Source organism: Coffea arabica, chromosome 1c, assembly GCF_036785885.1.
Source record: "Coffea arabica cultivar ET-39 chromosome 1c, Coffea Arabica ET-39 HiFi, whole genome shotgun sequence".
Lineage (NCBI taxonomy): Eukaryota > Viridiplantae > Streptophyta > Magnoliopsida > Gentianales > Rubiaceae > Coffea > Coffea arabica.
Window position 1 is genome coordinate 42,236,982 of NC_092310.1, and position 27,817 is coordinate 42,264,798.

Below are 27,817 nucleotides of genomic sequence, written 5' to 3' on the forward strand. Positions count from 1 at the left end.
CTAATCCATACCAAAAAACCACGCACAACACGCACTAGTACTGTTATACTCCACCACTACTGCTACAACTACACCATTCCCCACTTTTGTACTACTATTTATTTATTCATTTATTATTTAAGAAATTTTAGAAAACAGAAAAAAGAGTGGTTGGGTGGTTTCTACTCTACTGCTGCTGCCTTTTCCTCATTCTTTCTTCATCTAGGATAGACTCATTTGTTAAAACCAAAAGAAAGGAAAAAAAAATAAAAATACCATAATAGGAAAAAAGAGGAATTTTTGAAGGAGAAAGGGAGAGACATTTCTGCAGATCTCTTCCCGATCGGAGCCCAGTTGGGAGTTGAAATGTGAGAGGTTGTTTAGTTTATGTTTTTTCATGAATTTTGTTTTATTCTTTGGATTTGATTGAGCTCTGAAGAAGTAGAAGTTGAAGTAGAAGAAGAGGAAGAGTAAAATGTCTGCTTCGCTTGCGGCATTTGAGCGTCCTCGAATCGGTACTTCAAATACGGTAATTTTTCGTTTCAATTTGAGTAATTTTTGCTGGGAAGCTGTACTTTTTAATTTTAGTTTTTTTTTTTTTTTGGATTTCTCTTGGATTCGTGGAGTTTTAGGAATTCCGTGATTAGAGAAAAAGAAGAGTTTGATTGAAGTCAGAAAAAGTCAATGTGTAGTCTTGCATTTTGAAATTTGGGAGAAAAGTTTTGACTTTTTGAATATTGATTGGGCGTTTGTGCTGGTAGTCCAATTTGAAATTGATGTAATATGTGGATTATACTTCGATGTTGTATCATTTGTTCGATATTGAGGTAATTATAATGCGTGAATTTGAAAACTCTCCAATGCAAATGCTCTTGTTTATTGGCAATGTGGGAAGTTGGGATTATCTGTCTGGAAACGAGTGGGCAGGATTTAAAATTGAAAAATGAGTTAGTAAAGATAAGTTTTTTAATTCATCTTAGACCATGAAAAATCAGGAAATTGGTTAGTGTCGACCAGGAAATGCATTCCACTAGTAAAACACAGTCTGAGCCTAGTTTATGTTGTGTTGGATTAAGTTTGGATTCTAATAATTTAAGGCTTATTAATGTATATAATCGGAGAAATGAATACACAATTGAATTGGGAAAATGTTAACTTTGTTACTGGATTCCTTATTTCCAGAAATCAAATGACCATTTTGATTGTCCCATACCTGTGACGTAAACATTTGATTAGCGAATTTATGTTCAGCATGCTGGCCGTAAAGAAACAAAGAAATGCATCATCTAATATTCTGTCCTGTGGTTGATGTGTAAAGAACTCACGGGCAATAGTTGTTTCTTGGATAATTTTACTTCTAGTAACTCTGGCCACATTGATGTTGGCTAGCATTAAATTAATATGCTCAAAATTGATTCTTCACATATTTTTCTTGTTTATGGCTATTGATACATCACCTACTTTTATTTTCTATTGCACTTTTGCTATTAATGTTGCCATTAGGTGCATGGACATTATAATGATAAATGGGGAAATGGATCCAGACTTGTCCCAAGTAAACTTGTTTGGCATATAATTTTTCTTCAAATAATTTGCTGTGGAAAATATTTTGATATAATACACTCCATTTGTAACCTAATGGAGCTGCAACCTGAAATTGCTATCTGAAAACCATGTCAGGATCTTGATTTAGAAACTCACGTGTGCAACAAACAGAACTGAAGGAATTTCTCTTACAATGAATTTGATTTGGAAAAAAATTAAAGGAAACTTAATTAGGACCGCGAGGGATTGAACATCTACCATGAATGTTGAAAATGGTTCCTGAAGAAGCCTGAAGTTATTCTCTTCAATTGGAGAAGTTTGTACTGCTATATTGTGAGATTTAGAGTTTATGTTGTATGATATAGAAAGAGAAAATAAAAATAAAAAACCAGTACAACTGCCCAAAAGTAGTGATGTTGAACTCTCTCATGGTCCAATATACAATTGCGCTAGATTTTATTGCCCTAGACAATGTGGCTCCAAAGAGATATTGGTATCATCCTGTGTTGTCCCCTACTGGCAGGACCTTCGTCTTCTTTTTGGTTTTTTATTTCAAAGGATAGCTTTGTCTCACTGGGAGGTTTTTTCCAATTTCTATCTGCAGTAAACAGAGAAGTTTTGCTAATATTGAAGCAAGTATTTGTCCTGTGCACTGACCAACCATTAGAGAAAAGACAAAGGAGAGGGAACTAGTTTCCCTGATAATCATTGAATAAACAAAGGAAAATATATGCACAGCCGAATTATAAAAGATTCGTAGATTAAACGTTGTAGACTTCAAGTTTTGATCTCATTGAGTCTTTGTTAGGTTGTGTTGGCTCTGCATAAATAACTAATTAGGCCTTGTTTTAATGAACAAGGTGAAGTTTTCTTGGTTTTTCTCTGAGCTAAATATAGCGGTATCATGTTCTTAGCTGATAGTTGAGGAAAACTGCAGGTTTTCAAGAGCGGGCCGCTGTTCATATCCTCAAAAGGTTAGTATGCTATCTTTTAAAGTTTTGGGCATCTCTAGCTGTCAATTGATAGCAAATTTCATCTGCACCCTGTACAATATTTTACTCATGCGTATTGGATTATCAAATGCTTTGACAGCTGCAGATGAAGTATAAATAGTTTGTATCCAAGATTTAAACAGAATATAAGAGAAAGGCAAAGGGACCTGGTTGTGATGTTAACAGTTAGTGTACTAGGTACCACATTAAGTAATCATAGAACCTGTTCCTCAAGATGTGGTGCCTCAACTGTCATCCTTTAGTAATAACAGTGCAAGTGACTAAATTCCAAATTTCCAAGATTTTGGGGCTGTACAAGGAGCTTTGCTTCAATGTTGCTTGGGTTTTGAGGTTATCAGCAGGCTATGGGTATTGGGCCTACATAGGTGGGTTAGGAATACATGATGGGACTCATTACTAAAGGTTTTAACCTGAAAATGCTTGTGTGGTCACACTTCTCTGTCGTATAGATGTTCTTGGAGATGCTTTAGATGGTTAAGTAGGGTCAGGGGCTGTGATTTGGTTGTTGAGGGTGATGGATAGTCGAGTCATGTCCTATGGAAAAAAAAAATGCATATAGGTAAGCAATTTTAATTTGGTCCTGAAATAGGGGTCATTGCTGAACATTGATATGTAAATTCTTAATTCTTGTACTGAAGGTTTGTGATTTTTGAGCTTGTTTCAGGTTTAGGTTGGAAGTCTTGGAAGAAGCGATGGTTTATCCTTACACGAACTTCCTTGGTCTTTTTCAAGAATGATCCAGTTAGTATCCTATCTCATTATTTTTTTCTTTTGAGTTCTCGGTTATTTATGTTTTTTTTTTGTGTCCTATTATTGGATTTTTAATTTCTTTTATGTAAACTATAATTACCCAATTCCCTTGCGTGTCTCATAATCAACTGCTGTAAGGAACTAAGCTGTGATCAAGGAGTGATGGGAATCAATACAAAATTGAGAACTGAATGGTTGGATTCAATAGGCATTTTCTAAACTAATAGTTTTAGTTGTTGCTGGGCTGCTAGAAGTTGATGAGATCAGCGTGGCATGTTGAGACATTTTGGTGCTCATATTCTGCAAAAAGTGACAACTTTCTTGTAAGCTGGTTGAGATCAGCAGAACTAGTGTGGGATTATGACGAGGATTTTGATTCAGTTAGTTGCAGATTTTTATGAAAACTCCTTGGTGAAGATGGAATAGAAAGAAAAGGTGAGAGAATTATTATTTAGTTGATATGGGATGCCAAAAAGAAGTCTAGTCTAAGTAGTTTTGTAAAGAGAGGGTACTGAGCTAAGTTTGGTCAGTTGAGGGGAGGGTGGACTGATAAATTGAAGTAGCTAAATCACATCTTCGTAATTGTTTGATTTTCAAGAAAATATAAATCTGCTAATCTAATCATTGGTGAAAGGAACAATCTCTTTTTGATCAAAGATAAGAAAAATTCTATAGTTGACGTCTGTTACTCAGAGCATGAGCTGGTTATATCCAAATTTTTACAGAGGTTGATTTTTGAAATAAGAAATGTTTGTTTCTATACAGTTCTGGACATAAACAAGGTAGGCAACTGAAAAAAGTATGAAATCAATTCCCTCAGGATTGTACTTTTTACTATATTTCATCTGATTCAATGCGAAGTAAAACTTTGGGAGACTTAACTGGTAGAAATTAATGGTGATGTGGAATATCTGATGAAATAACCACCAACTTTCAGCAAGTGGAGAATTTCTTGATCAAAAGCTTGTCAACAATGTGGACTTCATGGATTTTTGAAAACCAAATATGCCTTTTAGAGAGTTGGATGGTAGTTAGATGCCTCTGGCTATCCACATGCTTTCGTTTGAATGTTAGAATTATGATTAGACTGGGTTTTGTCTTCTGTATATAAATGAGAACTTCTAATGCAAAGACATGCTGACATCATGCAATATGGTGGGCTAAATGCGCTTGGAAAAATAGTTTCATCACACCTGAATTCTAAAGGAACTCATGCATTACAAAGTTGAAGAGAAGCAAAACTGAAACATGAATTGGTGAAAAAATGAGAGGGCTCAACTGAAGTGTAATCATAGTCCTATATCAATGGCGGGCAAAAATCTATACAGATTTAAAGACAAAGGAAAGGGGTAAGATAAAGTGGAAAAATGAAATCCGGGACTAAACTTGATTTCACATCTGGTGCTGTTTTGCATCAACTTAATTTTTTTCTTGGTTTAACCAAGTGCTAGATAAGAGTTACCTCAAGAAAAGGCTTAATATGTTGTATGTGTTACCACATTGTTTTTTGGCTTCTGAGGATGTTAGTTCTCGTAACTCTAGTCAGAGTAACATAAACGTTTGTAACAGTTTGGACCTGTTTTGTGAATTTTTAAGCACAAAAAATTTTATTATGCTTGTGCAAATGCTTTATGTAACCCAAAAAGTAGGAAAAAGAAGAACAAGAAACATTCTATTCTGTTTGTGCTCAATTTGATAGATTTTAAGCAGTTCTGAATTATAGGTTGGGCTTCGAGTGCCACCATGTGTTTTTCGTTAATGAACTTTATCTTTACACTTTGTTGCTGCTATTTTTCTGACTCTATAGTGCTACTCTTTTGGCGTTTCTTTTTTGTGCTTCATTAATAAGATTTGCTTCGTCAATCCAATGTCCTCTGAGGAATATGCTTTGGATGCTCGCTATCTTCTGTATACTGAATTTATAGATGTTAGAGCTGTCTAGCAGCCATCTGGTGGGTCTGGGTAACTTTTGGAGAGCGTTATTTGACTAAACAAAAGTAATATATGTTAGTGGGAATAAGAAAGTCAACTTCACCAACTCTATGCCCTCTCCAAAATCATTGGGGAGGACTGGGATAAGAAATGCTGGATGTTAGGTTTATGAACCTATCCTTTTTAATAGTCAATTTCTCCTGAACTAGGATGACAGTGAGTAAACTGAAACCTAGTGGGAATGACACTTGGTTTGGTTGCAAGCTTCTTCAATGGGGTGCCGCCTTATCATCTTTTCTCTTTGCAATCCATTTTTGTTTTGAAAATTTGGTTTAGGATAACCTGCATCTTGAAGCCATGTGCAGACTGAGAGTTGGGGGAAGACATTCCTCATCTGATTCGTTTGAATCTACAAAACCACAATACAAAGTAAAGCACAAACCTGTACAATGATATTTTGCCCAGACCACATTAAGAGATGACCTCTGTTGAAATTCCTTTCATCTGACGGATACTCGTTATTTTCCTTCCGTACAGACTGCACTTCCACAACGAGGTGGTGAAGTGAACTTGACATTGGGGGGTATTGACTTGAATAATTCAGGAAGGTATGTAAATATACTTTACATTCCATTGCAGCTTTTCACATACGGACTTCTGCTGTTGCACTTACATTCTTGATCTTCTTCTTGTAACCTTTTAACTGGTTCAAGGCTGAGCTTACACTAACAAGTGTAAACTAGAAAGAGTGACCTGCTTCTTGTTGTGCAGTGTTGTTGTTAGAGAAGATAAAAAGCTTTTAACTGTATTGTTTCCTGATGGACGTGATGGGCGAGCTTTCACTCTGAAGGTGCTGAAGGGCTTCCTTTTGCTTTTGAGTTCTCTAGAATGTTAACATGTACTTCTTGTTTTCAAATGTCTACTAAAAGGGATCATAGTCACCTATTTGCTTCTAAATTTATAGGCAGAGTCATCTGAAGATTTGTATGAGTGGAAGACAGCCCTTGAACAAGCTCTTGCTCAAGCACCCAGTGCAGCACTTGTGATGGGACATAATGGAATTTTCCGGAGTGATGCTAATGATACAATTGATGGTTCTTTCCATCAGTGTAAGCCTATATGTTTCAACAGTCTAATTTCATATCTCTCTCTCTCTCTCTCTCTCTCTCTCTCTCAATTTTCATTCTGTGTCTCAGATGTACATTTTAGGACCCATTTTACCAAGAAAGTTCACAAACAACTTTTTTTCTTAATGATTTCACTGAATTTCATACTAATACAGGGAGGGATAAGCGTCCTGTTAAATCTTTGGTCGTTGGGCGTCCCATTTTACTGGCTCTTGAAGATATAGATGGTGGTCCATCCTTTCTTGAGAAAGCTGTTCGATTTCTTGAGAAGTATGGTAAGTTTTTCAATTTTGTTTTGGGCATCAATTTTTGTAGCTTTGATCAAATTCTTTTGAAAGACCTGAAGTTAAGATGATGTCAAATGCTTTAGTTCTTCAAACGATGTGGTGCAGGAGAATGTTTGGTTAACTGCTAATGGGTTGCTATAGCATGGTTAGTGTAGTATTATGGACTTTTAGTTAAGAGTTTTTGACAATTTAAGATTTAGTAATATTTAAGTTGATAGTTTAGTTTTTTGGAGGGTTTATTTGCACCTTAGTTAGGACTTTAATTTAGGTCAATTTTTGTGAAACAGGAAGTTTTCAAAGTTTGAGCTGGTTTTTACAAGTCTTATATAGCAAAAGGCTAAATGCTACAAACCAGCGGCTTTCCAGGATGACTAGTAGGATATATAATCCATTTTATTTTTGTGCAAAAAGTTTAAGTATGATAGCTTTTCTTGGAAGACAAAGATGAATCCATTGCCAGGTGATTGCACATGGATAATTGAACCATAAGTCCTGCAAGTGCAATGTATTCTTTTTTGCAGAAATTTGGTTAAACAATTAATCAAGCAATGATTACTACTGTAGCATAAAAAATGTTTATTGCTAAAAGATGATTTAGAGAAAAATTTTTAGGATTTAATGAATGGTGATAAACACATGCCCCAATCATAATGAGTCTAGCAAAAGAGGAAATTGCTTATTCACCTTTGCTGTAGATTTTCTGGGATTGTTTGAAGAAAGTTCTATTGAAAATTTTTGCTTCTAATTTGAATTGATTTTCTGCTAAAAACTATTTAAAGCAAAATGTTGTATTTGCAAATATTTGTCAAAATCCAACCCCCTTCTTGGTGAATTTCCCCAAGAGACAAAAGGAAGTAAGAAAAACAAACGGCTGGTTTTTTGCATTGAATACTAAAGTCTTTTAGTTTAATAAAGGAGAAAGGCTCCTATTTGGAGAGGATGAAAGAGTATCTACTTCCTCAATGCATGGATGTTAGTGGAATAAAATGGAGGATGATGCATGCAGTTGATAACGCATTTGCATGATGCAAGTCTGCCATTCAGTTCAGCTTGTTTGAATTTATATTGCTAAGAAAAGAAGTCAATGAGAGTGTTGCATTGCTGCCACTTGCTAGATTACTTTATACGGTGACCATGACTTGCTAACATGGCAAGGGGTTAGGCATTTGTGTGTGCACTTGATTTATCACTCAGGAATTATTGTTACTGTAACATAACTAGGTTTTAGTGTATGATTGTTACTGATAGAAGATGAGATAAATTTGAGGTGGGATAACTTGTTCAGAATTTCAGATGTATTGTAGTCCATCATCTTCGACATGAATTCTTAGCAACCATTCTCAGTAAAAGAAATAAACAAGAGAATGAGTTCTGTAAAACAATCTGTTCTGGTTGTGGCCTATTTTGTTGCAGGAACTAAAGTAGAAGGAATTTTGCGACAATCAGCTGATGTCGAGGAAGTAGATCGGAGGGTTCACGAGTATGAACAAGGTTGTTACTTTTTCTGTTTTTGATTATTAATTTAAACCGATACTTTTCCTGTCAGCAATTAAGTACCTAATAGACTTTGCCATAATCGCAACTGCTATTTTCATAATATTTGCATTGGTTTTGGCCTTCTGTGGAGTTGTCTAATGATGTTTAGTCATTTACATTCCTACGGTTTTCTGTCCTTTATATGGGTCTATTGATGATTGTAATCAAAGTGTGGAATGGAAGGTTTCATGTTATGGGTTCAGGAACAGGCTTGTGGTTCAAATTTTGCGGAGTTTCCATCTAGCATGTGTAAGAAAGAATGGTGAGTAAGATTACAGATAGGTTGTGGTTACGATCCTGAAGACATGTTTTTTGAACCTGGAACGGCAGTGAAGAACGGAAATCTTCTGTCCGGGCATGAGATAGGAATTAAAGGAGTCAAACAGTACATACCAGTGTTTGGGTACATCTACAACCTACATGGGAAAAGACACAACACATCTATCCCTTTTTTTCCTTCCTTTTGTCCATATCGATGCACTAAAATTAGAATGAATACCCTTGCAACTAGGGGTGGCCAGGTGCTGGTTAGAATGGGGAACCAGATCAGAACTTAGCCATCTGGTATCGGAACTGGAACCAAAACTGTGCAGAGAACCAGAACCTTGTATTTGACGTTGAGTAGAGATTCCAGTTAAGGTTCTTGAAGAAAAATGGAACTCTTTGGACCGTGAAATTAAGAAAAAAAAGGAAAAAAGAAAAGATGGGTTGTGGGCAATGGCTAGGTATGATACTATGACTGTTGCAAAAGCAACAGCACTTAAAGTGGGAGCAGTGACTATTACTTTAGCAGCCATTGCTTCCTTTTTTTATTTGATTTTTCAATTTTGCCTATAAATATGCCTTATTTTGTCATTTCTTACCCCACCATATATCATTCTCTGAAGACCCTCTAATTGTTTTGATTTCTTTACTCTTAATTTCAGTCTCTTTTGACTTGGTAAATAGATGACATTAGGTAGGGTCATGATTCCAGAGCTGCTGGTTATGGCTCTGGAACCTCCAGTTCTGACTCCTTTGAAAGGTAGAACTGGAATCAAACTTTGTTGGAACAATTACGGTTACAATTTTAGAACCTGCCAGTCCGGTTCTGGTTCCAGTTGCCTTGTACTTATAGAATTGATAGAATAGTATGAGAATGAACTTAGGATAAGGAGACGTTGAGGACAATAAATTTAGAAGGAAAAAAAAAATGAAACTTTCATGTTATTATTATTATTAGCAAACAAGCAAAAGAAAAATACGAAACTTGTCAATTTATGGGTGATGGATTAATAAATAAACAAATATTCTGAATTTGCAGGTATTGAATGAATTATGCAAGTCAATGAGTGTAGTAGAAGAAACATAAAGTAAAAATAATAGAAGAGGAAGAAATAGAGTAGGTGAAGAGATTGAGAGAATTAGAGGGTAAGAGAGAGAATAAAGTTTGGTGTGGAAGAAATGGTGACATAAGGCCTATTTGTAGGCAAAATTTGAGGCAAAAAAAAAAAAAGGAACTGGTGGCTTTTATAGTATTAGCTATTGCTCCCGATTTAGGTGCTGTTGTTATTGCAATGCTCATAGTTGCACAGCATTGGGCATTGGGCAACGGCTAGTAACTAGCTGATGCACTGCAACCAAATGGGATTTTTTTTTTTGTTTTTTAATTTCACGGTTCAAACTGTTTTTATTCCAAATTTTCAAGAACCTCGACTGGAACCCCTTCTCAAGGTTAACTGCCCAGCTTCCTTCTGTGCCATGGTTCTGGACAGTTTGGTTCATTCCTTTTCCTGGTTCAATCCAGAATGGTGGCTGCCTCAAGATGACAGAGCAACATTTTTCTGAACTTGGCACACCAAACAAAGCAATGATGGGCAAGGGAAATTGATGCCCATTCCTTTACTAAGATGCCTGGCAGTTAAATGCAATCTGAAGGTTATTACTTGATTGCCAACTTATGTGATTGTAAATGGAGATTTATGTGTAATCATCTGCCCCTACTTTCGTAATGCCTTGGTTTGGAATCACCTCTTCTTGTAGCTTCTCTGGGAGAGATTTTTATTTGGGATCAAAGAAGTATATGGATGAAGAGAAAAACAAACTAACAGTTGCACAAGGGCAACCTTATAGTTCCTTTCTTTTGGTCAATCAGATGTCTGAAAAGGCACCCTTCGTCAATTATAAAGTGAAGCATGGAATGGACTTCAGTACAGTTAGAATGTCCTCCAGCATTAAAGGATAGATGAAAATGACTTGTCATTCTACCTTTTTTGTACCCAAAAGTATGCAGAACAAGCTCCTTTGCTTAAGGTTTCGATTCCTAGGCTTCAACGGGAACTCCTTTTGATCGACCTCTACTAGAAAATAAAGTTCTGGAGGCAGTCGTGCAGATGGTGTATGACATCCTTTTGGATTGAAGGTCTCAGAGCTAAAGGTGGTAAGGAGGTCTACAAAGACTCCTGGTATGAACAAAATTGCATCAGGAGGTTTAAATTCGTAAAGGCATCTTTGTAAGGTGTTCTTTTTTATGAAGATGGGATACTGGGAGGCTGTTCTTCGCATGTCTAACCATACATCAGAGCAGGCAGCTGACAATGCGATCATCTTGTTCTAGATAACTGGTATAAGAATCATGTAGTGGGGTAGGGAACTTTTTTTCTCTTTCAAAGAATGCATTTATGGTATTTAGAACCAGAAAGCACTCAAACAGAAGATCTGGTAATTGCAAAGTAGAAATATGGTTTTATGCTGAACTTGTGGCTGTTTGAAAGGAATAGATTTGGTAGGTTCCAAATAAGATTTGAATGATAATGGACCCATGGAGGACCTATCAGTACGAATAACAGGAATTCATGGCTTTTAAATGAAACTACTTTTAACTAACCTCATAAAATTGGAGTGGGTGATATACGTGCTGGCAATAAGATGAAGGATTATCAGTAGAGGCAGCAATGACAGTTTGGAGAAAAGTAATCCACTAAATCTTTCATGCTTGGAAGGTCCATTCAGGTATAGGAGATCTTATTAAAGGTCATTTGCAGATTGGGAAGAGGTAACTTCTTGTTGTTGTCTCTGCCTCAATGTTTCGAGTTTCTGCCAATATTTCCTCTTGTGGGCCTATTAGCTCTTTGTATTTTTGAGTTTACCTTTGTTTCTTATCTTTTGGAAAACAGTTGCATTGCTCGTGTATGTTGATCCACACATGGGTAACTGGTTGGAGAAAAAAGAATGAAATTTGCAATGGGAATTTATGATGTCTCATATTGTCTTAGGCATTTTGATAGTTGCCAAAAATGTCATGAACCTATTGATACGTGGGGAACTTTTCCTTAAACAATCAACTTGTGCCTTTTGATGGAATGAGGACCTTAGTACTGTCTTTTTTGTTTGAACGAGGCTTCTGTAGTTCTTTTTGTATTCTCAAGGACTTATTCCAATTCTGATGTAATTGAATTTCTTTGATTTTCTGCAGGAAAGAGTGAATTTGGCCCTGATGAGGATGCTCATGTTATTGGTGATTGTGTTAAGGTTCTTATCTATAAGTTATTTATAACTGTGTTGCTCCTTTTCTTGACTCCTTTTCAAGTCAGAACTTTCTGGACTTGTGTCTTTTGCAGCATGTTCTTCGGGAGCTGCCTTCATCTCCTGTTCCTGCTTCCTGCTGCACTGCTTTGTTGGAGGCCTACAGTAAGTTCCTTTTCTCTTTCTCTCAATTAAGAATATGCTTGCTATAGTGGGGAAAAATGAATGCAACGTCTTTTTTGCACACACACACACACTCATGTGAGCCAACAAGTCTGTAGATTGTTTGAAATAAAGCATACACATGGTTATCGTGTATCTGTTTGTCCTTTTGTGGTAATTCTGCAGATGTATTTTGGCAGATTTAGCATGTTGTTATTCAGATACTCTTGGATTGATATGTTATAATTGTAACCACTTGTACCTCCCTTCTGTTCCTAGGTTATTTGTTTCTATCTGGACTTTTTGTACTGTTCACTTCAGATTTCCCATACAATGAAATATCTATCACTACACTACACCTCAGTATAGAAGATAAACATTTTTTTTGTTTTTAGAACTTAACATATGAGAATCATTTTAATCTATGATAATGTGTATAAGATGCATGTCTCCATCCTTCTATGTTTGTAAATCTTCTCTCTAGGAATTCTTTGGTAGTTTTACATTCATTTTGATGTTTACAGTTCTGCTTCTTTTATCTTGTAACTCTTTCCTTCTTGTTACTGTAAACAGAAATTGATCGGAAGGAGGCACGGGTAAATGCTTTGCGCTCTGCAATTTTGGAGACATTTCCTGAGCCTAACAGGCGATTATTGCAGAGGTAATTCTTTTGTATTTGAACTGGATGTGTATATTTGTAGAGAAGCGCTAGCTTTGAAGAATGCCTGCTTACAAGAAATAATGATGATGGAGCTTCTTGGTTGTTTTCTTCTATTTCACATTCTGATTTTGTGTTGTGGTACTATTGGATCGTTCTTCTAGATGTTTGGCTGAAATTGACATAGTCCGTGATAATAATCACTGATGCCATACAATTTGGTTAAATTATTCTACTCTCATTTCTAATGCTTTCTTTACTACAATGTTTTAGTCTAACTTTAGGGCTATGAATGTAAGTTTGCTTAGTAAAGTGGCAAACACTGTCCTAAGAGAAGAGTCCTGGTAAAAAAATTTTTTTGTTTCGGATAATTAGCCATAGTCTATCATCAAAAAAGGGGTGGGTTTGTGCATTGTGTTGTGATCACACCATATACTCTTCCTCCTATGTGTGGAACCATAGTCCTGAAGGACTTGAATTCTAAATGGAAGAGAAAGAGTTGCTTCAATGACATGTTATGGAAGAATCATGTAGACGAGGTGAGCGTGATCATCTTAACCTAAAGTAGAGTATTTGCAAGTGTTTTGTTCTTTTCTGGCTAACGCTTTTGCCTTAAAAGGTACAAGCTGCCCTTCAACACCACCGGGGAAAAAGTACTAATTTTCGTGTACTCTTACTTGAAATTTGTTTGAGGTATTCTGCAAGACTACCATCTTTTATCAGATGAGCAAAGACTTGTTTGACTTCAATGAGAAGAAAACTACACTCAAAGAGTGCCTTGCTTTAGTGGAATAAAAGGTGGTGGACTCTTATAACCTGCAACCTTATGATCTTCACTTGTAATTCAAGGTTATTATTGTCAATCAAAATGCCCTGCCAAGCAACAAACGGAGTCCATAGCTGCATATCTTGGGATGCTCCTTACCCCACTAGTGCTAGCCATGTTTTGAGTCTCTCTCTCTCTCTCTCTCTCCCCTTTTCTTATCGGGAAAGAAGCACAAATAGTTCATATCCAATCCAGTGTAAACAACTTAAAGTGAATTGTTAGGACCATTTCAATTTTTGAGTGGCCATTTCGGTTTTTGAGTGGTCTTTGCTGCTTTTGGGCCCATTCTTGTTGCTTCCGATAAGCTGATTATAGTTTTCTAAAGCTGAAAGTTTTTTTGCGGTGTTTATTCTTTTTAATCTAGTTTTAGCTTTTTTTATGCTGGAAGAAAGCTGATTTCTTAAAGGCAGTCTTTATTCTATTTTCTCCTTTCAACATCGAACTTCCATTTTTTAGACAGCTTTTCCAATCATCACTATTCTTTAAGCAGCTTTAAAAAGCTGTAGCAAAAAAGTACAGGCTTTACCTCGCTGAAATCTCAGTTTTAATTCTTGAATTTGGCTCAGCTATGACTGATAGTTTTAATTTCAGCTTTTTGATTTTTGAACTCTGCTTAGCTACATATTGAAGTTCCAATCTCAGAATTTGATTCTTGAATTTGGCTCAGCTGCAACTGAAAGTTTCTATTCCTTATGGAGTCTTCATTTTGTTTAAGCCACAGTTTTAAGACATTTCTGCGGCCTCTCACCTGATCACTCTTATGGGCTATGGAAATAATCTCAAAGCAGGTTTCATCTTATTTTTTGTACTTCCTCTGGGCGTAGACTTCTATTAATCATCTGCATGGAAAATGAAGTATAGCAGAATTGAAGAGACTATTAAAAGTACAAATACATAAGAAATTGGTGGAGGAGGAGAAGATTTTACATATCAAAACCTACACTGCAGAATTGGGTTCAAGGCTAAGCCAACATAATAGTATAATGAAGTAAACTTAATGACCATAGGGTGCGTTTGATAAAAGTAAATTCTGAAAACTGAAGTGTGAAATCTGAAATCTAAAGTCTGAATCCATTAAGTTATTGAATTGTTAAGTATTAAATCTAATACATTTGAGTGCATATCACATTTAGTGATAAGTAAATAGTTTATCACTTGATTTTGGGAGCAAGTTTTGCCTAGGGAATTCAGTGCCACTTAATCAATTCGGATGTTCAATTTCGGTTATCAAACAGTCTGAATATGTTAAAATCTGGATCCATTAAATTTAAGTGCTGAATTGGGTTATCAAACAGGGCCTAAGTTGAGAATAGCGAATATGCTAGCTATAGTGTTGATAAATGTCACTTGTTACTTGAATTGCTCAAACACTCTTAAATAATGCAATTTTTTGTTGAACATAATAATAATGCTAAAATGGAACTGGAGTGAAACTTAAGTACATTACAAGCATAATAAAGAAAATAACAAAGGTGGGTAATATAAGCTGTAAAAATTCTAGAATCACCTAATTCTTGCATTTGCATTTTGGATTTCCATGACAAATGAAAAGAATGTTAAAGTTCAATTTTACATTCTTGATTCACTCTAGATAGGGTCACATTAACATATTAGTGATTACATCCAGGATTGGAGAATATGAAAAGAATGAGCTTATTAAAGTTCAATTTTACATTCTCGATTCACTCTGGATGGGGTCGCATTAACATATAAGTGACTACATCCAGGATTGGAGAATATGAAACTTATAATGATCTGTATGAATGAATATACTACGTTTAGGAAGATAATGTTGAAAACGATAATCTGTGTACCAGAAGTTTATGTTTGGATAAATAAATGTCGTGTCTTGGTAGGTACTAGCTGCTTAGTGTTGTACCTGGATCCGTGCTAGCAACATGACAACTGAATATATGCGGCCCAAAAGTGCTTTACAAATTAGCCCAAAAAGGTCGAGTGCAAACTTGGCTCCCAATTAAGTTTTATTGTTGTTGAAGCCATCTATATAAATCTGGGGCATGTTTTGATCTAAGAATTTCATTCGCACCACTGCCATGATAGAAATATCTGCTAGCATATTAAGTCACTCTTAATCTCTTCAAATCAGAAAGCTTGCTTAACACAAAATAACAATATTCAGCCCAAAAGTCTAGTAGGAAGAAGGGGAAAAAGAGCCATTATAATTGATGTCGTCCTTTTACACGTCATGTAGAGTTTAAGAAGTCTAGCCTGTTAGAACCAGAATTGCTTTTACTTGAATCATTCCCAACTGTTGGATCAGTCAAATGAATGATTCTTATGATCCCCAGATTCCCTTTCAATTTGTGAGTGAGTGCATAGTTGGCTCATAAGAAATTTGAAGCTTTGATGGACAATTAAGAAACAGATGTTCAATATGAGCCAAGCATCATTGACAGAAACTGGAGCTTGATATTAATCCATGACAACTTATTTATTTAGCTATTTATTTGTACCGTGGTGTCATGATAATTAGCAAGCACATTTGCTGAGGAATGGCTTTTTCTTGCATGTTTCGAGCATCACTATATATGTCATTTTGGGTCCTATCCATGTATCTCGGGAAAGGTGTGGAGTAATTGAACATCATTGCTATAATTTCCTTTACTTCTATCTACTAACATAAGAAAATGCAACAAGGTCAGATTTTAACACTTAAAAGAGCAAGTTAGTGTTATGTTTACCTACAGCAATATTTTGTGTTTGTGCATTGGACATGCTGCATCTTTATTGCCACAAAAGACATTTTTTTCTGCCTCTTCAGTGCCAATTTAAAAGTTCTATCCATGCTATCTCAAAATCAAATCTTCCTGTCCTTTTACAGAATACTAAAGATGATGCACACAATTTCCTCTCATGCTTCTGAAAATCGGATGACACCATCTGCTGTTGCTGCTTGTATGGCACCATTGCTCTTGCGACCTCTTCTGGCTGGTGAATGTGAATTGGAGGACGATTTTGATATTAATGGAGATAATTCTGCTCAGCTGCTTGCAGCTGCTAATGCAGCTAATAATGCACAAGCTATCATCACAACACTCTTGGAGGAGTATGACAATATCTTTGATGTACGTGTCTCTTTCAATTTTTAATCTCATATCGAGATTGGTGGATTTTAGTTGTCTGAGTGCATGCGTAGCTGCAGTTTTCTTTGGAGTCTTGTCAACCTTCCCTGAAAGAAATATTTTCTTAGGCTGAAAATTGTTTGTCCACTTTTACCTACATACTAGTTTGCTTTCAAAGTTCTTTTTCAAACCAACCCTAGAACTAAATTCACTTTCCTGTGCCTCATAGTTCTTGGGAAAGGCCTTGTATAATTCTCTGTGTATTTAAATGAATTCTAAGGTCTCCAACCTATGTCCTTTATGTTTTCTCCTAATTGTTATGTTGACCTCTTCTCTAGCTTAGATTGTAAAATTGCACAAGACAAGAACTTATTGCTTTTTTGTTAAGTACTCTTTGTGACTTGTTAGATTTAAGCCTCGGCAGCGATTTTAAGCCAAATTAGTCTTGTCCACTCTTCTTAGTTGCAAGATCTTTTTTTTTTTTTGGAGTCCAAGGCACAAAAGAAAGGAGAGAAACCACTGCTTGAAATACTCTTTTGGTTGCTAGTGTGAGGGATCTTTAGTGCCATTATATATGTGTTTTGTTTCTGCAGTTATCATTCTACGTGATCTGATTTAGCAAACTATCTCGTAATATATGAAACTGCAAAACCATGAGTTTTTTTTTTTGGTGGTAATAATTCCAATAGTTTAGGTTCACCTCATGTATGGGTACATATGCTCAGGTCAAATGCTATTTTTTGGGTGAGAATTCTTTTGCCACAGTTCAGCTTAGAATGAATGGGTGATATATTTGAGATCTCCTTGAGTTCCACCCCACCCTTTACTTGTTATATTTTCTTCCATGTACTTGGATTTGGGGAAAAAAAACAATCAAAAGAAAAAAAATATGGATTGGAATACAAGGAACTAAAACAGGTAAACAAGTCGGTTGTACATTGAGGAACTGGCACAAGGGAGACATCATATGGAGAAATTAGAATGATCATATGCTTTTCTGTGGTCCAGTGGCCATGAGAGGGCTCTTAGAGTCTTCTCCGCTGCCAAGTTCAAGGTTCAAATCTTATGGCTGGAAGTTGGGGATGGGAAGGGTATGGGGAGGGTAAAAGAAAAAGAAAGAAAAAGATCATATTGCTTTTACATGTTTAACTAGAAGACTTAGTCAAAAGCCACTTCATGAAATCAATGTACTGGGGAAATTAAGAATTTCCAGTAAATTGGAATTAGGATGATAAACCAGATCTGCAAAAACGGTGCCCAAGCTGGAGTGCCAAAACCATGAATAAACTGCTTATATGGTAAGCAAATTTAAAGCTCAATGAAAATGTTGCATGTAAATTTGTCCATTGTACAAGAAGCAAAAATTGGAGGAAACCTTGGTACATCGCATCAAACAAAAACAAGACAATTAGCATAGTCATGAAGATTATACCATCATTGATTGTGAACACATGGTTCTAAATATCAACCAAAGCAGTTTACTAAACCCACTAGAATACTATGTTGGACTGTATCAATTATACAATGAGGATAACTGGAACGTGTACAAGGACTAGCAAGCCATTTATTTACATCCATGAACAAATGAATTTGTATCTCTTGGTTTTATTTGGTAATCATAGTGATAAATATACATATAGCTGAAGAATAGACAGATTTGTAGAACGATGAGATATTGATTGGATAATGTACAAGTAATCAACTCTTATTACCTTGTCTATACAAAATATGTCATTACCCGAGTTTCAAATAATTAAGTGTTAGCCTAAAGAATACCAGTCTATGTCTGCATACTTGTATTTGCTTTGCAATCAAAATTATAAAAACATTATACTCCAACTATGGTTATTACCAATTACCTTAAATGGTAAGTTATCATTCAAATGGCAAGTTTGCTCTCCTGCTGTATATGGGTTTCAAATGCGTAATAAGTTTCGTGTACAGAAGATAAGGTTTATTGATTCTTAAGCCTTCCTAGACTAATAGTGTCATGGTGGTAGGAGCCTTTTGCACTATCTTTGAGTGCCAAAGGAGATTAATTATTGATAACTGAAATGTAATCAAATAATTGGGTGAAAAAATGGAGAAAATGAGATTCCCAAATGTTAGTTTTTGTACTCTGTCTTTACATTCTCTTTTCCCTTTTCTTTTGTGACGTTTTTAGAATCTAATAGCCACTTTTGGCTGGCATCACATGAAAGATTTTATTTTCGTCACAATTGCAGAAGTTAGCAATGTCGTTTTAACATGCTCTTAGTGGCATTGTTTTATCTTTCTATCAGGATGATACTCTACAAAGATGCTCAATTTCAGCTGATTCTCAAATTGAAAACAGCGGGAGTGAGGATTCAACTGATGAAGAAACTCTCAATACAAAAGATAATGGTTATCATGATGCTCAAAATGAAGTTGATGCAGAAACTGATGATGATCATGATCGTGTGCTTAGTGGGAAGCTAAGTGAAAGTAGTGGTTCTGTTGCCAGTGATCTTTATGACTATAAGGTGCTCTCTCTCTCTCCAAGTAAATGCATCTACTATACTTTTTATAATTGATACTTCTTCTTGTTTGTCTTGTCAACGAATCAATAATTTGACGTTTACCTTTTGTTGCAACTTTCACTTGGGCAAAAAAGTTGAACAGTCTTGCACCTGGTGATGTGAAGAATGTGCAAATCTAATAGTTATTTTGGCAGATATGGAGCTTATTTTATCCTAGGCATATTAGCAACTCCTCTTGCTATTGCATTTTCTTAGCCAGTAGTGGTACTCTAGTTAGATTTTTCTGACATAAGTGCAAACATGGCCACAAGAGTTGAATTTACACCATTAACATGTACAAAAATACAGTGGGAGCTGTGAAGTAGAAGGTTAATGCACCAAAAATGCACCGATCTAAACTAATAGGGCAATCTTAGCTTAGTTTCATCAGGTTTTCTGTGCCCTAACCTTTATGCTTTGTATATGTAGCCTAAAATATTTTTAGCAGTTCTTCATTATTGCTCATGGGTCTCCACATGGGTCTTCATTATGTTGATGTTTATGAAGGTTGCTATATGGTACTTATGTGTGCGTTTAGTTGTTAAATCAGGCTTGTGGAGCTGATGATTCAGATTTTGGATCCCCGAAGGGCAATCATGCTTTAGGAACAGAATCAAATTTGTGTGTAGATTCTCAGACACGTCGAGATTCCAACATCCCATTTAATGACCAAGTAGACCTACAAAAGAAGACAAATTTAGGAGAGATGAGTGCTTCTGGACAATTAACTGGTAGCGAGCCCCAGCGGTCTATGGGGGAGATATTGTCATCAATGGATCATGGGATACCTCAATCCATCTCTGGCCCTGAATCATCCGGCGAAAAAGCATCAGGCAAACTCAGTGCATCCAGTGCGAATGTTAAGAAGTCAACCTTTTGGGGAAGAAACAATGTCAGCTGTCTTCTCTTTCTAATTTTTGATGTTTTGATGAGCTTTATTGGATCTTCTGCACAAAATGTGTGTGTGAGTTTTGGTTACAAAGTTTTATTTTTGTTTCTTCACTACCAGAAAACAAGCTTTCTTTTCAGTACAATAGTACTCCCCAGTTGGCTTAGGCTGGAAAAATTATATATTCTTGTACTCAGCCCTTTTTATTAGAATAACAAAATATGCAATGTGCATATGTAGGGCTAGATAACAAGGTTTTTCACTGCTCTGTTGTGCATCCTGCATTATTGGTTGACAGTTTATTGCTTCTTCTTATCTGTTATATGTGCATCTAGAATTTCGGAGTTTGACAATTTGATGTTTCCTTCTGTACAGGCTAGAAAAACACCTTCAGTGGAGTCATTTGATTCCTCTGGAGAGGAGGAGTAAGATTCTCTTAAGCTTACTGCTATTATGTACTGGTGTTGAGCTTATAATTATTGTGATGACTCTATGGGCTTGCTATTTATCTGTCCCTATAATGAAATATGGTTATCTAATTAATGTTCGCACGGATAGCCTACTTCACCTATGACTATGAGGGTAATAAAGTCAGCTACATACATATGTAAATTATACCATTTATGCTCTTTCTCGAGAGACCATTGTTTCTGCTATTAAATATGGAAGAATGTTGATATCTCTTAGAACTTATTTCACTTGTCATATTTGCACCAGTTTTCTGTGAAAAGGAAAGCTTTCCTATTTTCATATCTTTGTTGTAGGGTGCTCCATGTTCTCATCTGCTTGTTTGGTTAGTGCTTCAGGTTGGGAGCCCTCCATATTTTTAAAATGCTGAACCTTGGCTGCTTAAAGCAGGATTATGTGTATACAACTTGTAATATGTTTTTGACTTACAAATAGGATGTCAACATTTTTTTTTTGGCCATCAATGCCATCACCTTTATGGCTTTCATTCCTGAAAAATGATTTGGACTATGGAAGTAGGGCCAAGGTAATTAACAAAAAAGTTACCAACCAGACTCCTGAATTGGTCTTAATAATTTACTCTATCTTAGCCTTTGCTTAATTCCTCTTTCATCATTTCACCATGTATCTGACAATTAATTCCCAACGCAACCGGATCCCCACACTGAGGGACAAAGAACCAGGACTGTCGCACCTAAGTGAGCCTTGAATTATAAAGTTCTGAAGACTCGTCAGGTTAAGATAATATATGCAGCTAAATTAAGAAAAAATGTATTTGCCCCTCTTGTAGTGCTGAAAACTTGCTTGACTTGAGTATTCTGTTGGAGCCTAAAATGGACGAACTTTTTATTTATTTTTTTTCATGGAACTTTTCTGCTTAGGGAGTTCAAAAAAATTGAACCCTCTTATTCATCTGCAATAACAGAAGCAGAAGTTGGCATAAGAAGTTCATGCATACCATTTTTTCTTTACCTATAGCAACCCACTGAGGAACGATAGTCTAATGTTTTATTTTGTTCACCCCCTGTTTGTCTAATGTTCCTTTATTCTTGAAAATGTATCTAATCAAATATTCATGGTTGGTATTACCATTTCTTGTAGAAAATATATTTACTGTTCCTTGTTCTTTTTCAATTTTTGAAAAGTTAGATGACCAACTAGAGATTTCTGTGGAGCCTGCTAATCATCCTTGATGAAATACTACTTATGTAATAAATCTGGTAGTTTCCATTTTATATTTGGTGTGATGAATAATTTTGATGCCTTTTTTGTAGGCTTGCTATACAAAGACTTGAAATCACAAAAAATGACTTGCGGCATCGAATTGCAAAAGAGGTATTGAAATTCAAGCTTGTCTTTTCATGCTAGAATTATGTGACCTTGATGTTTTGCTAATGGGATGAGGATTTTCTTCATGTTAGGCAAGAGGAAATGCGATATTACAGGCAAGCTTGGAGAGAAGGAAGCAAGCTTTACATGAGCGTCGGCTGGCACTTGAACAAGACGTACTATATTTACCCTTTATGACCTGGCTTCCTGGTTCTCCCATCACCTACTCCCTTACCAAATGAAATATGATAATAAGCTGCAAAATCACATAATAGGGAAAAAAATCATTTATATTATAGTTACCTTTGTGACCTGGACTCCTGGTTCCGCCCATCACCCAATCCCTTATCAAACAAATTATAATAAGCTGCAAAAGCACACAACAGAAAAGCAGCACAATTTTTTTGGAATAATTCACTTTCTATTACCCTTAAATGAAGTGTGTGCCAATTATTAAATAATTGCTAAATTTTTGGTGACTAAAAAAGCCACTACTGTATTCATGTATCGATACATCAGTCTGTATGATATCTAGGAAAGCATATAAAAAGGACAATATGCACTAGGATTATCCTCAATGGTATTCATTTATGTTTCTTCTAGACCCAGTAGACTCCATTAAGGTTCCAAGTTTGCTTGCCATTTTGAGCTAAAGACATGTAACTATTTTGCCATGCTGAAAAAGTAGTGCAGATATTTTTTTTCCTTCTCTTCTCTTTCTGTCTCTATTAACCTCTCCCAACCTTACAATTCAATTGCTAGTGTGAATTTTTGATATTTGATTTACTGAAAGTTTGTTGACACGAAATCAAATGCTGCAGCTAGCTATGCTTTTCTCTGCTTAGCTTATTAAAACTTGGTTTGCTAAAAGGATATGTCCTGAAGTTGTTGCATTGGTTGCAAAACTTTTAAAAAGCTTGACGAGTTACGTCTAATTAATTGTCCTTAAATTCCAACATATTAATGTGTTAATTCTTTATGCTAATATAAATGCATGATGTTCCTCTATATGATTCTTACAGCTTATGACAGCACAAATATATAATATAAAATGAAAATAAAATACTTTCTATACACTGTGCTTTCTTTCAAAGAAGAGTGCACTTCACTTTTCTCTTTTCCTTCGCTTCATCCTTTAACTAGTGTCATAATATGTTGATCCTTTTTAGGTCGCAAGATTACAAGAACAGTTGCAAGCTGAGAGAGATTTGAGGGCTGCTCTAGAAGTAGGATTGAGCATGTCTTCGGGGCAGATTGCTGGTTCTCGTGGCATGGATTCCAAGGTTTGTGTTTACCTTTTGAAATCATTAAGTAATTGTTCTTTTTACTAAAGGTTATTAAAGGAAGGTGCTTTTACATTTGCATGAAGACAAGGGCAGAGCTTGAGGAAATAGCTCTTGCTGAAGCCGATGTGGCCAGATTGAAACAGAAAGTTGCTGAACTTCACCATCAACTTAATCAGCAACGTCAACATCACTATGGCTCCCTGTCTGATGCAAGTGATCGTTATCAGCATGCTCCAAATCATGTTTCTCAACAGTCAGTTCTCAACTCCCAGTGTTCTGTACAAAGGGCTGTATATGTAGTTTCATTTAATTTCTGGGAGTAATGCAGATTCTTTTAGGAAACCAATAAAGTTATGAAGTTCACTCAAAACTTATGTTTCCGTTGACTGACTTTAGGTGTTTCAACTTGTACCAAATTTGCATTCCATTAAATTTAACCACTGAAAATAAGCGAAGTTTTGTCAAGCCATCCATGTAAACAAGTGGTTTTATGATATCGTGAATAGGGTTGCTTACCTTTGGTGACATGAGTGTCAGTTGCAGAGAATCTTTACCATGATATGGAATTGGTTGCTTGTTCCTTGTTTTTTTTCCCAAAAGTACCTTCTCAGATTTTGCAGCAAGGATCTGCACTGAAGATTGAATTTTATCTCTCTTGTTTATGCAAACAATATATTTCTTCTGATATGCTGGAGAATGTGGTATTGGACAAAACTGAACAGAGTAGATACTGTTCCCTCGTTCTTACTGGTTCTTTTGCCTTCTGCAGCAAATATTACCAGCAAGATTTTGATGCAACACTAGCTTTCTGTAACCATGAAAGGAAACAAAGAAATGAGGTGAGCATTTTTTTGTTCTTTACTGCATCTTGTTTGTATTAAGTTCAACTCTAAGATATTTTATTTTCCGTTTCTAAGGTAGATCCCTTCCCACCAATTTCTAAGTTTTATTCTCACTGGCTTGTGTTGAGGATGATCTTGAATCTTCTCTTTTCACTTATAAGTGTATTAACCTGTCTTTCCATTCTTATCCTCCTTATGATACCTTTGTCGTCCATCTATTCTTCTTTTTTTTTCCCTGAGTAAGATGTATGGATCATCCATTTACATAAAGTTTCTTGTTGTCCTTTCTTTATGTCCTTCAAGATGTCTTTCTTTACTTCCTCCCTTCCCCTTTTTGCAAGTAATATGTCATTATATAAATGATTTGTGATTCTTCTCCTCCCTAATCTTAATTCGGGATGTTTGAGGGTTATTTGCTTTGATCTTGTGGGACTCCTGGTGCATATTTGGCTCTTATAATAGGTTATGTTGGCGATCAGATATTTGTTTCAAAAAGTTAGTTGAACTTTTGCTGTGATTTGTAGTAATTATCAGTTGTTACCACATAATGCTTTTTCTTTATCTATTTCCATGGATTAATTGCCTAATGTCGTCATTAGTAGCTGTGGCCTCGTAACTCATGGTTAAACAGACTCATAGTGTGCTTTGTTGACAAAGTAGATTTATGTTTATGCGGTATGTTCAATGCATTCAGGGACGCATTTCTTTTTATGCAAATTGTGAAAAATCTTCTGCTATATCAAAAAAAAAAAAAAAAAAGGAAACGTGTCTGTATTTTGAAAGAGTTGTCCATTTTCAAAATATTTTGTACATTTGCAGAAATCCCCTTCTTATTTGATACAGTTGCCCAAAGTTTTCCACCATTTGAAATTACAGATTATGTTACTCCTCACTCATTTTGAACCATCTGTCCTCTGCCTTCTTAGGTCTGTTATGACATGCTTATTGAAGCATTTCCTATGTGCCATGGTTGTAATGCACTTTTGCTGGTAATACAATGTGTATCATGTTGTAATTAAGATAACACGGTAAGTGGTACTCGAATAGCTTCTATTGTTTGGATGGATTACCCACAAAATCTATTCCTTTTATTAATGTTTTCTTGATGTGAAAGAATAATCCTTAATTTCTGGACCTGAATTAATACTTTTTCATCACTCTCCTGTCCTTCCCTTCTTTCTACCTTGGCTAACTTTTGTAATCTGTTGCAGGAATTGCTGGGTTCCGATCTGAGGAATATTAAAGGGCAAGTATTAACATCTGGCAGTAGCAGCAGGCAGCCTTCTAGGAAGCAGTTTATAGACTCAACAAGCTTGAGTGATTCCAAGAGTACTGAAGCATCCACAAGTTTATCTGTGGATGAGTTTGGTGCTGTTGATTCTGTGGCCATACCATCTACTTCAAGGGCAGGAGAGGTAAGAGTTTCTGAGGAAAAAATGTGCGGCACTTATTGTTCTTGTCCTGCAATGCAAATATGTATAGAAGTGGTTTGTATTACTATCCCAGCAGACTGATTAGTGTCACCATCTATAATCATCCAGCAAGTGTCAAAACTTTTCATGCTTAAATCTTTGTTCTTTTCTTGATTTTTTTTTCCCCAAAAACGGTTTTGGGCTCCCTGCGAAACTGTGGCCTAACAACTTTTTGTAAATTTCTTTCCTTTTGCCATCTAAATTTGTGATTATGAATTGTTTAGCAATAAAGAACAAAAGTTATATCAATTTTGCATCTCCATTAAATTCTCTGCAGATTTCAGTCATAAATTCTTGGAAAACTCCTCCCAAGTGGTAGAGATGCAACACATTTTTAATTGAGACCAGTAATGGCTTAAACCTTGAAATTGGACTTGGGCCTCAAGGTTCACGAGGTTGGGTCAAATTAGATTTTAGTGATACTTCATGCGTCTCTGTTAGTTGTGCTGTGGCCAAACCCCAAGAATTGACATTATCACAAGTGAGATTTCTGATTTCTCGTGCTGTGTAATCCTAGTTTGTCGACCTTAACATTGCTCTAAAGCTATCTAAGATTGTTTTTGAATCTTACAGCATTGTCTTAGAGATTATGACAGTGCTTTACTAGGTAACCTGAAGAATTATTTGTTGTGTATCTCGTAATATTGCACCTGAGGCATTTGGTTCCAAAACATAGCTTCAAGCATTCAGTCAGATTCTACTACAGACCTTTCAAACAAGAATATCTAGAACTATTGTGCTATGTTGGACCAATTGTACTATTAGGGGATCTCGGGTGGATATTTATTCATAAGATTGAATGACTCCCAAATTTGATTGAGCACTCGTAGAAGAAGTTTGGTGATAATTCGTATTGTCTGTTTACTTACTGTTTTGTGCTAATCATTAGTCATGTCATCTCTTCTGATAATATTTAACTTGATCTGGCCTCAAATTGTCAATTTGACTTCAGGTGATTGATTATAGTAGAAATCCCTCAACAGCATCTTCCACTTTGGTAGAGTTGACGACACGTCTCGATTTTTTCAAGGAAAGGCGCTCCCAGCTGATGGAACAACTGCATAACCTGGATTTAAACTATGGAACAGCAGCACATGATTTAGTGTACAAAGCAACTTCTCCCCGATGGCACTGACTAGAAGTGCTGTTCACAATGTTGCTGCAGGTAGTTGACGTCTTATCATTTGTATATCCTTTGTACCATAAAATTTCTCGTCTCTCTTTATTCCTTTTTCTTGTTTTGGTTGATGCTGAGAGTATAATCGGCATTTAGTGTTGGCAAGTTAATTAATTATTAGGTATTTTGGTTCATCATTTTTGTTTAAGCTACAACTGTGGTCTATGTTCTGTGCAATAAACGATATCTATCATTCTTGTGTATATCTTTAGGTGAGGTGCTTTTGGAAAGAAATTTAGTGTTACGCTTTTGATGACCTTTTAATAGAACTCTTATTGATATTTGTGTATTTTGGTTGTAAATCTCTTTAAACTGAATGCTCTACATCTAATTTCTTTTGCTCTTTTCTATGGTAATGGTAATATTGAAGATACTGTCCTATGAAGTCCCTTTTCCCCTACTCTAATCGAACGGGGAAAGAAATTCAGTTGACTTTTACTAGAAACAGCAAAGAAACAAGGAGAATTATCTTCTAAATCAATTGCCACGGTGCTATTATTAGGACCAGCATCTCATAACAGTTGAATGTAGTTAAATTGCTGTTTGAGCATTGGATGGTTATTCGATGAAATTATACTTCCGTATGTGCACATGCTGGAGAACATCTCGAATTGATCGAGCCTCCTTTTAATTCATCATTTGGGTTCCATGTTTAGGAAGCCTGAAAGTTCAACAGAGGGCCATTACTTTCTCAAAGATATGGTGGAACAATCTAGCAGTGCAATCTCTCTTCCCTGTTACTATGCCTGTTTTGATCTCAAAAAAACCTACCGGAAGAAGGCGTTTCCAACTGTCCTCTTGAACCAATACAACACTAAGTGAACGGAATATGTAGCTGGGTTTGAGTTTTAATGAAGGAAAGGAATCAAAATCGAGAACCGGTGAAATTTTGTGCACTCCAATTCCAATTATCAGCCCATGAAGTAATGCAAGGGGTCTGCAATAAAAGGAATAGGGTCAAGTGCCCTTAACCAATAATACAATGAAGTTGGCCAACACCACCAGAGGCTGCCGGATATCCCATTTAGCTTGTGCCAAATTTTACACTCTCTGAGCCTTGACAAAAGGGTTTGAAATGATAATCTTTAATATCCTCAACTCCTCGGCACACTGGACACATTTTTTTGCCGCCCTTTATAGAACTCATTAATCCAGTTACCGATTTAAGGTCTTACGGACAGAATCTTCAATCTTGTCTTTTGAAGGCCCTACAACTTATATTCCAACTATCATAGAAAAACTTACAGTTCTTTACCATGAGGCCTTATGTTCCTAGTGTTTTGAAGTTCATATTTTGCTAAATAGCCACCCAATTTTTCAACCCAATTCCCATGTCTTTTCGTCTTATCTATCTATTATCTATTACCTATTATTTTTCTATCCATTATTACTATTAAACGTATGATGAGTCT

At 36.0% G+C, this 27,817-nt stretch overlaps 1 protein-coding gene across 4 annotated transcripts; it reads left to right on the forward strand.

Annotated features, from left to right (window-relative positions):
• LOC113723798 (rho GTPase-activating protein 7) lies at positions 1–27,731 on the forward strand. Of its 4 annotated transcripts, XM_072067932.1 has the most exons (24): positions 1–508; positions 2,462–2,498; positions 3,202–3,278; positions 5,556–5,648; positions 5,757–5,827; positions 5,991–6,069; positions 6,184–6,328; positions 6,502–6,621; positions 8,047–8,124; positions 11,624–11,679; positions 11,769–11,838; positions 12,409–12,496; positions 16,162–16,405; positions 18,685–18,906; positions 19,481–19,834; positions 20,207–20,256; positions 21,574–21,634; positions 21,721–21,804; positions 22,798–22,911; positions 22,998–23,167; positions 23,684–23,753; positions 24,968–25,171; positions 26,181–26,393; positions 27,062–27,731. In XM_072067932.1, the coding sequence occupies exons 1-23, from the start codon at positions 455–457 to the stop codon at positions 26,361–26,363; spliced, it is 2,724 nt and encodes a 907-aa protein (XP_071924033.1). In that variant the 5' UTR covers positions 1–454; the 3' UTR covers positions 26,364–26,393; positions 27,062–27,731. The 4 variants fall into 4 exon arrangements, with proteins under 4 accessions (XP_071924033.1, XP_027102572.2, XP_071924092.1 ...); XM_027246771.2 differs by lacking the exon at positions 27,062–27,731 and having other exon boundaries at positions 3–508; positions 19,493–19,834; positions 26,181–26,694; XM_072067991.1 differs by lacking the exons at positions 5,556–5,648; positions 27,062–27,731 and having other exon boundaries at positions 3–508; positions 26,181–26,694.
• The last annotated feature ends 86 nt before the right edge of the window (positions 27,732–27,817 follow it).

Excerpts from the sequence above, each read along its gene's own strand:
- LOC113723798 (XM_072067932.1), top strand. The coding sequence starts at position 455 with ATGTCTGCTTCGCTTGCGGCATTTGAGCGTCCTCGAATCGGTACTTCA. Across the intron at positions 12,497-16,161 it reads AACAGGCGATTATTGCAGAG|AATACTAAAGATGATGCACA; the intron begins GTAATTCTTTTG and ends GTCCTTTTACAG. Across the intron at positions 23,754-24,967 it reads AAAGGAAACAAAGAAATGAG|GAATTGCTGGGTTCCGATCT; the intron begins GTGAGCATTTTT and ends AATCTGTTGCAG.